The 15,585-nt window shown below is 32.5% G+C and overlaps 1 protein-coding gene across 1 annotated transcript in view; it reads right to left on the bottom strand.

Annotated features, from left to right (window-relative positions):
• Positions 1-15,585, bottom strand: part of LOC145268780 (valine--tRNA ligase-like) — a 116,632-nt gene that overhangs the window by 58,391 nt on the left and 42,656 nt on the right. Inside the window, exon 10 of the mRNA XM_080124392.1 lies at positions 14,031-14,158. Within this exon, the coding sequence (XP_079980518.1) occupies positions 14,031-14,158 (128 nt within the window). The remainder of the gene's footprint in view (positions 1-14,030; positions 14,159-15,585) is intronic.

Genomic DNA, 15,585 nt, shown 5'->3' with positions numbered 1-15,585 from the left:
TTCTTTTTTTATTATTATAAACAGAAATACTATAGGTATCAAACGTATTGTTAAATTCCTTTACAAAAATGAAGTAAAAAAACAAAAAAAAACTTAGACATGTGCATGCGAGTATTATGCTTTTTTTTTAAAAACAGTTCACTTCTTTTAAATAGAAAAAATACTTGAGCTGAGATCAAAACCTAAAGACAGCGAGTCAGGTACGATAACCATTATGCCAGCTTGACACGATATCTCAAGTATTTTCAAACCTACTTATTCTTAACATAAAGGAAGCGGTCATGTTTCACGACCGTGCATGCGCATTCGTGAAACAGCTGACAAATAGATAAAAATCTGATAACCCTCAAGTTCCAATTTTTTGGATTTTGACAGATGAACACCAATTAAAAAGTTTTCCACATGTCTGAATACCCTATATACCAAATTTCAAGCCTGTAGATCCAAAATTTGTTGACTATAGGTTGAGCAGTGTCCTCTCACACACACACATTTTCGCTTTTATATATGTATGTTATATGTATAAAATCTGTAATTTTAGAAAGCCATTACGATGCAGGATTTTTTTTCTGTTTATAATCAAATTTTCAGCAAAGAAGAAAAAAAAGTTCACTTGTTCACTTCATGATTTCCTTCTGATTAAAACGTTTGAAAATTTCACTGTTGAAACAACATACGGATTTTACTTTTCTAATGACAGCAGGTCAAGAGAAAGGATGAGGAAAAAAGAAAAAAACTGATTTTACTCCTGAAGAAGGTGCTATATCACCGAAAATTTGATTATAAACAAATGTTTATTTTAAAAAATAAAAAATCCTGCATTATACTAGCTGTCTAAATTACAGATTTTATTCATATATGTATTCAATAATTATAGTAAATAACTATGTCAGCTCCTTTAAGAAATTTGTTTCTTATAGTCGAGCACTTTCAGTGGAAATAAAAAGTCAGTCACTTTAGCTCTTATGCACAGATCATCATATAATGATTAGATCACTCTGACAGACGTTAAAAAACATTGAAAAAATAAATGTTTAAATTTCAACAGTATTTCTCGTAGTTAACGGCAGCCGAATGGATTGGGTCCTTGCTAATGAAGCCAGAGATTGCTTCTGTTGCCGTGTTCGGCGGATCTATCAACCAGTGTTTAGCATGACATCCTGCACTGATGATTCCTGAAAGGATGAAACACTAGTGTCTATAGGTATTTCATAATTATTATAGTAAATAATTATATATATATATATATATATATATATATATAAAATACACACACTAGCTGAATGCCCGACATTGCCTGATCGTTCAAGATGCTCAAACATGATATTGATATAAACATGCAGATTGCGTATATATTATTATAGTATCAATCCTTTTTTGAATATTTACAAAGAATAATTTACCCGGTCGACTAATTCGCAAAAAAAAATATTAAAAAATGAAATAAATAATAATGATATAAAAAATGAAATAAATAATAATGATATAAAAAATTAAATAAATAATAATGATATAAAAAATTAAATAAATAATAATGATATAAAAATTAAATAAATAATAATGATATAAAAAATTAAATAAATAATAATGATATAAAAAATTAAATAAATAATAATGATATAAAAAATTAAATAAATAATAATGATATAAAAAATTAAATAAATAATAATGATATAAAAAATTAAATAAATAATAATGATATAAAAAATTAAATAAATAATAATGATATAAAAAATTAAATAAATAACAATGATATAAAAAATTAAATAAATAATAATGATATAAAAAATTAAATAAATAATAATGATATAAATAATAATGATATAAAAAATTAAATAAATAATAATGATATAAAAAATTAAATAAATAATAATGATATAAAAAATTAAATAAATAATAATGATATAAAAAATTAAATAAATAATGATATAAAAAATGAAATAAATAATAATGATATAAAAAATTAAATAAATAATAATGATATAAAAAATTAAATAAATAATAATGATATAAAAAATTAAATAAATAATAATGATATAAAAAATTAAATAAATAATAATGATATAAAAAATTAAATAAATAATAATGATAATCTTGTTCATCAAATTCCATCCGTGTTTGTTTACAATATCATGTCAGCTGATATTTGGGTTTGACAATGAATGCTTGGGAAAAGTCATTTCTGATTAGTGTTTAGTTTTAAAATATGCAAACAAAGAAATGATTAACAGCGATTTTAAATGGTACCTCTTTTTTTTTATTGTAAATTGAACTTAATAATAAAAATTTTTTTTTAATAAAATGGTGAGATATCCCCGAACTTGAACAGGGGGACCATTCGATCTGTAATCAAATACTCTATCATTGAGCTATATTTCCAGATGACAATAGTTCTGTTTTTGTTTTTTTTAAGAAGAAATGATTTGCTGAGAATTGAATCTCCCTTTATTTGCTTAGATTTATCTCCCTTAGCAGGTAAAACAAAATATTTCCCTGTAAAAATTCTTTTTTATCTATAAGAAAGTATTTTTAGGATCAGATTTTTTTTCGATTTTCAATACTTATCAGATGAATTTCTGTACAAAACATATCTAAGAACACTGCCAGACATATAAATTAGCTTTGCATGAAATTTGCAAAAGATAGGCTCAACCGTTTTGGAACCTATGAGGATGGAACTCACGCACACACACACACACACACACTAGGTGACTTTTATATATTTATAGATAATTATAATAATATAAATAGATAATCATAATTTTCTAATTTTTATAATGATTCTTTGCCAAATCATCTTCTGGTAACAAAAAAAAAAAAAAAAAGCTGCAGCCGAAAACAGGCTTGTAAGTCATTTAGATATCAAAAAAATGAACCAGTGCAGTGTCAGGAGAGATGTTGACAATTGAAATCCTAGAATACTAAAATTACCTTAGGATGAATTGTATTGCGTTTAGCATTTTAAAATGTTATCACTTGATTCATTATGGATTATTAATAGGTTTGACTTTTTAACCCATTAAAAACTGGCAAAAGTTATAGCCCGTTGACTTTGAGCGAGTGCTTTATGCAAAATTGATGGTTGAATATGGTTAAATCTTACATTTCTGAATTTTTTAGATCAGGACTGCTTATTCGTATTATTTGGATTCATCGGACTACTATTCTCATCTTAAGTGATATGGAAGTAGCATGGTCTTGTTCTGTCAGCCATGACTGGATGGAGGTCCTAAGTAATTTGCAATTGTATTTTCTAGTTGCCCACACTGAAAATTGAGCCTTCAACCTTCAGGAGGATATCACATTTTACAATTGATTTTTTGAAGTACTCTAACTACTACACCACAGGTCCAGTCATAGCAGACGGAACAAGAGCGTGCTACTCTGTGAAGTAAATAAAGGGTTCTGTTCGAGATTTCATCCAAATTCCCAAGTTCAGTAGAAACATTCCCAAATTCGACAAGAAGGTCAGAGGTTACATCGACCAAAACATTGTGAAAATGACACTCAAGATGAGAAGAGTAGTCCAATGCATTCAAATAATATGAATACCAGTTTCATATATAATATTATTTATTGAAAGTTGCTGGGTTTTAATAAAGGTAGTCTTGAGTATTTTTAATTAAAAAATTTTTTTTTTTTTTTTTTTTTACACAGGCATCACCACATTATCAAGGCCAAGAGGCCACTCAAGGATAAGGGTTAAAGAGTGTACAGTAGAAATTGGATAATATAGTAATCATTAGTAATGAAAATTCGGTAAATTTGATAACTTATATGGAACGGCTCATCAAAAACTTATTTACGTTAGACTTGAACACAACCATATTGTAGTCAACCGGAAAGCAGGAAAACGGAAGACAATTCCACAGGCGTGCAGTTCTAAAAAAGAAGCTTTGTTCATGGAATCTACGTTTAGGTTTAGGCACAGATAAAGAGTGGTTTAAGAATGTCTTATTTGCATGTTATTAACTAAAATTTATCTTAAATCAAGGAGGGTAGTTATGCTTTTGTAAATGTTAGTGAATTAAGCTTCAGTTTACAAGATGTATGATGAGGTAGTGGGTTAGGATAGTGGTCGTAAAACGAATGTAGTTATTAGTTTTATGATTATTATGGGAGTCGCATTTTTCCAAAGAGTGTTTATACTTATAAATAACATTGGTTCTTAATAATGTTTTATAGGTTGGAGAGGAGTTGTTTTTTTACTATAAGATTTTGAGTTTTAAGTTTCTTATCTATATAATATTCTGCTTGTTCCTGGTTTGAAATTAGATTAGATTATACTTTGAAAATGGCTAAATACAATTTTTGAAGGCCTAACTTCTTCAAAAAAGGCCAAATTTGCAAAATTTTGCTTTTTTAAAAAGACCAATCAGGCAAACCTGGACAAGAATATAAGAGTGAGCTCTCTTTTTTTTTTCTTTTTTTTAACATAGGAGTCACCGCTTATTAAGGCCCGGGGGCCACTCAAGGATAAGGGTTAATGAGTGTATAGTAGTCAATGGGACAATATCGTAGTAATCGTTAGTAGTGGAAATTTGATAAATTGGATTACTTAAGGGGGTGGCTCATCGAGATCTTTTTTAAGTTAGACTTGAAAATGACCAAATTGTAGTCAGCTGGAAAAAAGGTAAATGGAAGAGAGTTCCACAGGTGTGTAGTTCTAAGAAAAGAAGTTTTATTTATGGAATCTATGTTTAAGTTTAGGCACAGACAAAGAGTGGGGGAAATTATTGCTAGTGGTTTCAGTTAGGCAAGTGTTTTTGTGAAAGTTAGGCCAGGGGGAACTGTAGATTGGAGCTCAGACAAGCACTTGCCACAAAAATAACGATAAAGCAGAGACAGGCTCACAGCGTCTCTTCTGTGGGAAAAAGGTTGTAGAGAAAAGGGCATCCCCCATTAGGCTATGAAGTCGGTTTTGAACTCTGTCAAGGCTGGATAAAGTCCTTCTAGCAGCTCCTGCCCAGATGTGGCAACTGTATTCCATCCTCGGACGTACCTGGCTCTTATATAAGTAGAGAATTGCATCAGCAGTGAGATATCTACTGGTGCGATAGAAGGATTCCACGATTTTTTCCAGTGACCTTGGCAACGGATTTGATGTACGCGTTCCATTCCATATCAGGAGTAAAGGTCAGGCCTAAAAGCTGGAGCCTCCCCAAGATGAGAGCCATTCATTTCAATTGATGTCAGACGGGGATCAGAGCGGCCTTTGATGTGTTGCCATAGATGGTCGTGTCATCAGCATAAATGTATACACATGATCTTAGGATGTGATTTGGAAGATCATTGATGAAGATCAGGAAGAAAGTTGGGCCCAGGATGGTCCCAAGGGATTCCAGCATAAATACTGTGAGCTTCTGATTTCTGCCCATCAACCACTACTCTTATGAACCTATCAGAGAGAAATGATTCAATAATTGAAAAGACATTTCCAGCTATACCAAGCCTGGAAGTTGTCAAAACATAGAGCCTCCCCAAAAAAAGAGCCATTCATTTCAATTGATGCCAGATAGGGGATCAGAGCATTGATGATGTAAAGATAGAAGCTTGGTTTTAGATGCATTAAAAGTAACCAGCCACCTCTTTCCCTATTGCACCAAATACTCAAAATCAGAGAAGAGAGAATCAGAGAGAGCTTAGTCATTTTCGGCCTCTGATGTGTTACCATAGATGGTAGTGTCATCAGCATAAATGTCTATGAATAATCTTAGGATGTGATGTGGGAGATCATTGATGTAGATCAGGAAGAGAGTTGGGCCAGGATGGACCTCTGAGTGACTCCAGCATTAATATTGTGAGCTTCTGATTTCTGCCCATCAACTACTACTCTTATGAACCTCTCAGAAAGAAATGATTTAATTCATATAGCCTCATTTTGATAATATATCGTCATTGTTGTAATGGTATGAGAAAGGAACTTGTAATTTTGACGTGTAGAAGAAAGAATTCCACAAAACATCACATAAAAAAATGACCATTTGAAAGGAAAAAGAGAAAAACAAAGAATATTGTCTGCCAAGAGGTTATGGACTGAAGTAGTAAATTAAAGATTTTCTCTTACAATATTATTTTATTATTTGTATTGAACTATGTAGCACAATATTATTTTATTATTTGTATTGAACTATGTAGCACAATATTATTTTATTATTTGTATTGAACTATGTAGCACAATATTACTGTTTGATTATTTATTAGTACTTATTAGTAGCCCCTTAGTCCAAGTGGTGATATGCTTTGTAAGTAGTGAACATAAGGATAAAAAAAAATTAATTTATCTCATTTGGTTGGTTGGTTGGTTGTGTTACGGCATATCAACCCTTTGTGGGTTATTTAATGCCGAATCCAGTTATTTTGGGAATAGTATTCAATATTGTATCCAGTTATTTTATATGAGATTTTTATTCTTCAAGCTCTTTGTATTTTCAATTGTTAGTTTGTAGCTTTTGGTTTGGTTGTTTTATAGTGGATTTTATCATTTTTGTTCTCTTCCTTGCAGAATATGATTGGGTTTTGCTATGGGAGGGGGAAAATGGTTACAGCATTATTGATCGGTACATTTTTAGTTGGAAAACCAGTCAGAAAGTGGGGGAGATAGAAAGAGAAGGCGAAAATAGAAGGATGGAAAAGTGGGAAAAGGCAGGTTGTTTTTGTTTTTGCAAAATATAAGGTTTTTGAGGGTTATATTTTTTGGAAGAGTCCTATTTCTTTAATGTAAGATAAGATTTTTCTGGTGTTGTTCTTTTTGAATATTTTTGAAGATCTATTTCTTTGTAGTGTTTTTTCTTGATTTGTGAAAGATCTATACATTCAGTTAGTAAATGTTTTATAGTAAGTGGTGCTTGACAGGGAATTCATTGGGGTTGAGTTTCTCCTTTTAGGAGGTAAGAATGTGTTAGGTGTGTGCGACCTATTCTAAGTCTTGTTAAAATGACATTTTGTTTTCTGTTTGTTTTTTTATGATCCTGCCTCCACTCTCCAAGTGTGGGTTTTATATTGTATAATTTGTTATTTATATTTTTATTCCACTGACTTTGCCATTTACCAATTATATAGCTATTGATCAGGGGTCCAATATCTGTGTATCCTGTGCCCATCAAGGTTCAACTTCATTGCCTCCTTAGCCATAGCATCGGCTCTTTCATTGCCCTTGATTCCCATGTGGCTAGGGATCCAGATGAATATTATTTTCTTTTGGTTGGTAATGAGATTTATTTTGTTTAAGAGTTTGATCATTATGGGGTTCTCCTGTTTTCTATTTTTTATAGCTGTTAAAATGGATAAAGAGTCAGAGAATATAATGAATTTTTCTGAGTTTTCCTCAGCAATGATATCCAGTGCTAAATCTATGGCTTTGGTTTCAGCACTAAATATAGAGGCTTTGTTCAGAAGTCGTTTGCTAATTGTTGTAGGTAGCTGCACATCCAACTCTATTGTTATCCTTCGAGCCATCTATGTATGTATAGTCAGAGTAGCATAACTTGATATTTTCAAGTTCTTGAAATATGGCAGGATTTGTTTTTGATTTTTTATTTTCATTTAAGGTGAGCATTACATCTGGTTGTCTCATAGTCCATGGTGGGCTTTTGGATATTATAGAATGGTGGATATTTGTTATTGGAATTTGAGATTCTTCTATATTGGTTTCCATTCGAAGTCCGAAGGTTTTTATGGCTTTTTCTTTTCTGCTAAATAGGTTTCTATATTTGGAGTCAAAGGTACATAAGCAGGGTTTGTTGGGCAAAACTTTAGTTTCAAGTAATATTGTAAGCCAAGTTTTTCCGGCCTAAGCTTTAAGGGTGCTTCGTGGGCTTCTGCATATAGACTTTCTTTGGGGGATGTTCTGTATGCTCCCAAGATCAGTCTTAGTCCCTCATGGTGAATGGGGTCAAGGATATTTATGTAGGAAGACCTTGCTGACTCATAAATGAAACAGCCATAATCCAGTTTCGAATGAATTAGAGTCCTGTATAGTTTTAGGAGCGTTTGTTGGTCTGTTCCCCAGTCTGTGTTGGCAACAACTCTTAATAATTGTAGTGCTTTGTGATATTTCTGCTTTAAATATCTCAGATGGGGAATAAAATTCAATTTTTTGTCAAAAATGATCCCTAGGTATTTATATTGATCAGTAATATCAATTTTTTTACCATCAAGTTTGAGGGTTGGATCATCGTGCATTTTTTTAATATTACAGAAATGCATGCACCTCGTTTTTGATTCGGAAAATTTAAGCCCATTTTCTGTGGCCGACCGGTTTATTTTGTTTAGGTTCAGCTGCAACTGTCGCTCTATTGTTTGGACATTTTTTGATCTATAACAGATCAAGAAGTCATCGACATATAGGAAGCAGTCGGTTCCAGGACTTAAGCATTTGGTAATATTGTTAATCTTTATATTAAATCAAGTGACTGATAGTATGCTTCCTTGTGGGACTCCTTCCTCCTGGTTTTCGAGGTCAGAAAGGGTGGATCCCACACAGACCTTAAAGTTTCTGTCGGACAAAAAAAACTTATTAATTTGGGTAGTCTGCCCTCTAGTCCAAGATTGTGTAGGTCTTTCATGATACCATATCTCCATGTTGTATCGTAGGCCTTTTCTAAATCGAAGAAAATGGTCGTTGTATGTTCCTTTTTTATGAATCCCTCTCTGATAAAGATTTCTAAGCGTACCAGGTTATCAATGGTGCTTCTTTTATTTCAGAACCCACTTTGGAGGTTTGTAATCAAATCATTTGATTCAAGGTACTAAGTTAGTCTTTTGTTCACTATTCTTTCGAATGTTTTACATATGCAACTTGCTAATGCTATGGGTCGGTAGCTTTTGGGATCAGACTTAACTTTATCAGGTTTTGGGATGGGGATCACTGTTGCTTGTTTCCATATGTCAGGGAATTCACTCCTGATCCAAATGTTGTTGAAGATGTTTTGGAGGTAGATTAAGGATATTTGAGGTAGTTGTTTCAAGAACTTGCACTGTTGTGAGAACTGTTTATGGCATCGGTTAATTCAGATAGGGTGAAAGGTTTGTTGTAATCTTCTACATTGTCTGAGTTGAAGTTTAGTTTGTTACTTTCAGCATCTAGTTTGATTTTTTTTTAATTGTGGTTTATAATTTTCGCTAGAGGAGTTTTTTGAGAAGGTTTCTGCGAGTACATTTGCTATATCTTTTTTGCTGATTATTTTTGTATTATCTTTTGACAGATGTTTTAACGGTGTTGGTCGATTTTTACCAGCTATCTTTCTAACCATATTCCAGATTTGTTTTGTTTTGGTGTTAGAGTTTAGTTTGCTGAGGTAGACTCTCCATGACATTCTTTTGGCCTCCTTAATTGTTCTACGGACTTTTGCTCGGTTTTGTTTGAATTGGTCTAGATTGTGGGTAGTGGGACGACTTAAATTTTCGCAGTGCAGCTTTACGTAATCTTACCGCTTTTTGGCAATCTTCATTAAATCAAGGTCTTTTATATTTTTTTGATTTGGAGCCTTTGGGTATACATTCCCCAGCTATTGACATCAAGGTATCAGTGAAGTGTTCCATAGAGTTCTCCGGTTCATCTTTGTCTATTAATTTTGCATTACATTGGGTTTTATATTCCTCCCAGTTAGCTTTGTTTAGCTTTCATCTGGAGGGGGGGGGGTTATCTTCAATCGGGATTGAGTTTTCAAGTATAATGGGAAAGTGATCGCTACCACACGAGTCATACACTTGTCAACTGTAGTCCATTAATGTGGCTGGGTCGAATAGCGACAAATCAATGGCTGAGTATGTACCTGAGGCAGGGTGGAGGTATATATTGGAGATTTGGTTCATGAGGGACGGATTGTTATTGTTGATGTTTACTAGTTTTTTACCTTTTGCGTCTGTTTTATTGCTTCCCCATATGATGTTGTGGCTGTTGAAGTCTCCTACTAGGATGTGTGGTTTAGGAAGTTTTTGTTGACTTTGGCTTCATTTATGGAGTCATATGGTGGGATATGATATACATGGAGCAAATGTTGATGGTTTCATGTAAAGTGGTTTTCACAGCAATTACTTGTAATGTGGTATCTAGAGTTATTTCACTCTGAGGGATGTCATTTCTAACTAGAATCGATACACCTCTGGAGGCCCTCTGTCCAGTTGTATTAGGTGTAGTTATTTATAGTGATGTTATCGCGTGTCTTCAGAAATGTTTCCTGGAGGCAGATGATAGCAGGTCGTAGTTTAGATATTAACAATAGTAATTCATTTATGTTTGCCTTAAGTCTCAGCAGTTCCATTGAATGATAGTTTGAGTTTTTTTTTATTGTGGTCTGTCATTTTATTTGTCTGGGGGTGTCTTGTATTCTACCTCCATCTCCTCCAGTGTTCCTATTTTGTTTCTTCCTTGAGGTTGATTGGGATCTAGATCTTGGTTTGTTTGTTTTTTCTTTAGTTTTCGTTTTATTTGGTGATGGTGTTGTTTCATTTGATGAGTTTTTTCTTTTTCTTTGTTCGATTTGAGTTTTTTGGTTGTTGGTTCTGTTTTTTTTTTTGTTGTACTCTCTTCTGTAGATTATTTCCAGAGTTCAGGATTAGTGTTTTAATTTCTTTCATTAGGTCTTTCATCTCTTTTATCAATTGAGATAGTTCTTCAGTTTTAATTTCTTTCATTAGGTCTTTCATCTCTTTTATCAATTGAGATAGTTCTTCAGTTTTAATTTCTTTCATTAGGTCTTTCATCTCTTTTATCAATTGAGATAGTTCTTCAGTTTTAATTTCTTTCATTAGGTCTTTCATCTCTTTTATCAATTGAGATAGTTCTTCAGTTTTAATTTCTTTCATTAGGTCTTTCATCTCTTTTATCAATTGAGATAGTTCTTCAGTTTTAATTTCTTTCATTAGGTCTTTCATCTCTTTTATCAATTGAGATAGTTCTTCAGTTTTAATTTCTGGAGGATTTTTTGTATGGCTTTGACAACTTTGATTTGATTTTAGTATTCTTGGTTATTTCTGAGTATCTTGGTTACTTCTGAGTATCTTGGTTACTTCTGAGTATCTTGGTTACTTCTGAGTATCTTGGTTACTTCTGAGTATCTTGCGTTCATAATTTTCCTGGCTTCCGGGAAGGTTATATTTTTGTGTACTTTATTGTTGTTATTTCTTTTAGCCATGTTTTGCATCCTTTGAAGTCAGCTGAATGGTTTTCACTACAGTTTGAGAATTTGGGGTCTTTTTTGCAGTCACTATGTTTTGAGTTTTCACCACATCTTATACATATTGGTGATTTGGTGCATTTGGATTGGTGATGTCCAAATTGTTGACAATTGTAGCACATTAAAGGGTTTGGGATGTATTTTTCAACGTTTACTTTTAGGCATCCAATTTTAATATCACTTGGGGGATTTGTGGAGTCAAAGGAGAGTATATATGTATTTGTCAAAATAGTTTCTCCATTTCGTTTTATTCTTTTTACTTCTGTAACACTTTGGGATGAAAGGTTAGATAAAATTTCCTCAGTCAAGCAATTTACTAGTTCACTGCATCTAATGACTCCTCCTGGATGGGGATCAGTTTTAATTTTGATATTGTTAAAAGTTTGCCATTTGAGAATTCCTTAGCTTGTGTTTCTTGTTTCAATTCAATAAGTATGGTGTTATTTTGCAGTCGCTTTATCATTTTGGGTTTTATTTTTTGAGAAAAAATTTTTTCCGTTGTAAAAGGTGAAATTTTATTTCATTTTTTCAAGTGTTTCCATTACTAAAAATATTGAGTTTTCTTTGAGCATTTCTATTCATCCTCTGAACTTGAAATGTCAGAAACATCTGAAAAGCTTCTTTTTTGGGGGGTTTTGGGCGTAATAAAAGCCATAATCAAATAAGATTGGTTTTTCATCATCTTTGTACCGCACCCATCTAGGTGCCCTATATGGGAAGTGCCTGGGGGGAAACCCATTCGCCCAGGCTCAACAAGGATACAAAGATGATATACTCGATTTATATGATACGTAGTAATTTAAAGGGTTTGCAGCCATGTTATAGATATTTCACTTCATTGACTGACCCTCAGCCACCGCTTTCCACCATATATTAGGAAGTAGATGTTATTTGCGGGGAAGGGATAGGCATATTGTGTTAATGATAGGTTTATGGGGTGGGCAATATATGGTGGGGCTTGATGTAACCAGCCGATTGATCGGATCGGGCCCTTCAGACCGCCCGTCTAGCCTAGTAAGGACCGAAGTGGTGCGTTGGGAAGTGGGGGTACTAAAACCTGACCTCCAAGTCTCTCAACTACCAGGATCCCATCCTAATGGTATTACGGGTCACTACCTATGGCCAACAGGTAGCCTCATTGAGGGATTTCTACTCTCTGCAGGGGGGGGGGGCAGTCAGCACATTCTGATGCCCTGCCGACAGGGTCTAGTGGAATCTGATCAATTGGAAAAACTTTTTATCTCCAGTTGTTTCTTTAAATATTTATGGATTTTAGTTTGGTTGTTTTTATTATTTTGGTTGGTATTTTTAAGTTAGGGAATCAGTAAGGAAGTAGGGGTGGAATGACAAAAAGAAAAGAAAAAAAAGGATGTGGGGGGGATGTTGTTTTTGTAGAACATGCTTTAGTTGTGCAAAAATTAAAAAGGAAAAAACAAAAACAGAAATGTGTTAATGTAAGATTTGTGTCAGGGAGTAATTTTTCGACAGCCTAATCTGGTTGCACCAGTTATCTCATTTGGGTCAGTTCTATACTTAAAATACAATGAACACTATTTTCAAAGAAATCTTAAACTCGTATTTGCTGCATGTTATTGGTTTTTATTTCCAAAAACTAATTTTTTGCTCTAGTTAGAAAAATATCAGTTTTTTCCAAACATATTTGTTGATAAAATATATTTCTCATTCCATAGAATTTTTAAATTTTTAGTAAATAATGAATCTAATTTTATTGTCAACTGAGGATATTCAAACATGTACAATATTTTGTATAGATTTTTCTTCTAATCTAAAGTTTTATTACAATAGTATAAACTAGCTAATATACAGGGTGGCCCACTTAAAAGTAGCTCGATATATCTAATCTTTCTCTTAACAACCAACTGACACCACAAGATAAAATCCAATTCTTTTTACAACAAGATGGCACCCTATGCCACACGTCTCACAGATCACTGACACGAGTTCATGACATGTTTACGGAAGAGAAAACGATAAGCAAAAGGGTTATGGCCACCACATTCTCCGGACTTGTCATCATGTGATTTTTATCTTTGGGGACTTTAAAACAAAAAGTTTATGCAAATAATCTTCACAATCTAGACCAACTAAAGGAGAACATTACCAACGCTATCAGGAGAATCACCAGAGAAAATCTTCAGGCAGTATCTGCAAACGTTGTTAAACGTGCCCAGAAATGCATAGATGTCAACAGGGAGCACTTCCAGCATCTTTTATAACACTACAAGTAATTTAAACGATGTTCCTCCTCTCTACTACATTTTTCTGGGCTACTTTTAAATGGGCCATCCTGTAGTTTGTATTGTGATGTGAAATATTATTATCATTTGTAGTCGTATTTTTAAGTTTCAAATCATTAATTTTTGTTTTGTTCAACAATGATATAATAAGAATTTTTTATTAATAAGGACTTCTTTGATATTTTTTAATTCAATGGATAATGTTTTTGTGTGGAAGAGCTTAGTTTTAGACGGTTTAATAAGTTTTTAACAATTTTGTAGCAACAGGATTGAAGGTTCTATCCTCAATACGGTCAATACTAAGAATATAATTACAGACTGCTTAAGACTTCTGCTGTTTTGTTAAAACGATCTTGCAGTACACACAGCTTAGGTATTAACAAGATGTCAGATTCATAATTTTTATTCAAATGACCTTTTGATACATTTAATAATTATTGTTCTTATAGGTGTACGCTTTATTTTAGAATAATTTCTCGGCACACACGGCCCAAATATTCAAAAGTATTTCATTGATTATTTGGGGTTTCACAGCCGATCTTAATATATAACATTTTTCATATAGAAAGAAAAAGTAGGGAACATTACTTACTTCAAATGGAGGGCTCACATTGTACATTTTGCCCTCATCATTGATAACAGGTTGCGTGATTGGCAAATTGTGTCGGAGGCCAATTTCATAATCCGTGTAATCGTGTGCAGGAGTGATTTTGACAGCACCTATTAAAAATATAAAAAAAAAAAAAAATATCAATTTCAAAAAATATCAATTTCAAAAAAAATTAAAGAAATAAATTTAAAAATCAATGGAAAAAAAATCAATTAAAAAAAAAAATTTTTTTTTAAATCAATTTAAAAAAATCAAATTAAAAAAAATCAATTTTAAAAAATCGATTAAAAAAAATCAATTAAAAAAATCGATTTAAAAAAAATCGATTTAAAAATAATCGATTAAAAATAATCGATTTAAAAAAAATCAATTTAAAAAAATCAATTTAAAAAAATATTTTTTCATAGAAATCATTTCAGACATAGTATAAAGCCACTTTATGTAAAGAACTAAAAAAAAAAAAAAAAAAAAAATACTTCAAGGTCAAAAATTATCCAATAATAAGTACTAACTGAATAACTTCCGATATCAAAAAACAGCAATTCTTCCCCTTTGTCAGAAATATTGTTCATGGAATGGGAGGACTAAAGGGACAAAATAAGGGAAGTGAAAGTTACGAGGATACCGAAATTTTCACTTTCTACTCTCCTTAATTTCAATGATTAAAATGTTTTGTCTTCATTTTGATTATTATATTCAATATTTATTATATTATATTTAGTTTGGTTTATGCTATACCAGCCATGCATATGTTATTTATATTTATTTATATACAGCATTTTATATACGGCATAATCACATTGACACACAGGTTCCCATCAGATCATTGAAGTTAAGCAACGTTGAGCTTGGTCATTACTAAAATGGGTGACCAATTTAGGAATTTCAGGTGCTATATGTAGGAGGACATCAACACCTTCCTGCAAGAGTTGAAAAAAAAAAAAAATCCTAACGTCGTCATCTCTCCTGGTGGGGACTGCTTGTGAATTTCATACTCCCATGAAAACTTTCTCTGAAGGATGAAGCCGGCTAAACCCGAATAGGATTAGTGCCGACACACACACATCTTTATTTCATTCCAAATAAAGTTAAAAAAATATATAGGTAAAATAATTCATTATTTATATCTCTAGAATGCATTAGTATCAGAATGCTATAGTCTTTGAAAATATTACTCTTTGCATTGGTAATCTTTATTGTTTTAAACCTCAACTACCATCTTCCAGTACCTATTTGTGAAAAAAATTAAAAAAGGAGAAATAAAGTTCTGCTATTCTTTTGAAGAATCAGATTAACTTCTCCAACCTCCCATCTAGCCAAAGTTCAGGCTGAAGTGACAGAATGGCTCAGTAAGCAGGATCTGATCCTAATGCATCACGGGTTGCTAACCACAGCTTACAGGTGGACTTGTTTTCAGAAAGGTTAGAGGTTATCCTTCTGCATGGGGTGGCAGCTGCTGGATTTGTGATCCCATTGACAAAGCTGTGGTCATTTTGTAATGTACTGACTCATCTATTCTTTGGATGATAACACAAAA

Source organism: Euprymna scolopes, chromosome 44, assembly GCF_053919585.1.
Source record: "Euprymna scolopes isolate OS-2025 chromosome 44, ASM5391958v1, whole genome shotgun sequence".
NCBI lineage: Eukaryota > Metazoa > Mollusca > Cephalopoda > Sepiida > Sepiolidae > Euprymna > Euprymna scolopes.
This window is presented reverse-complemented; position numbering and strand designations above follow the sequence as displayed.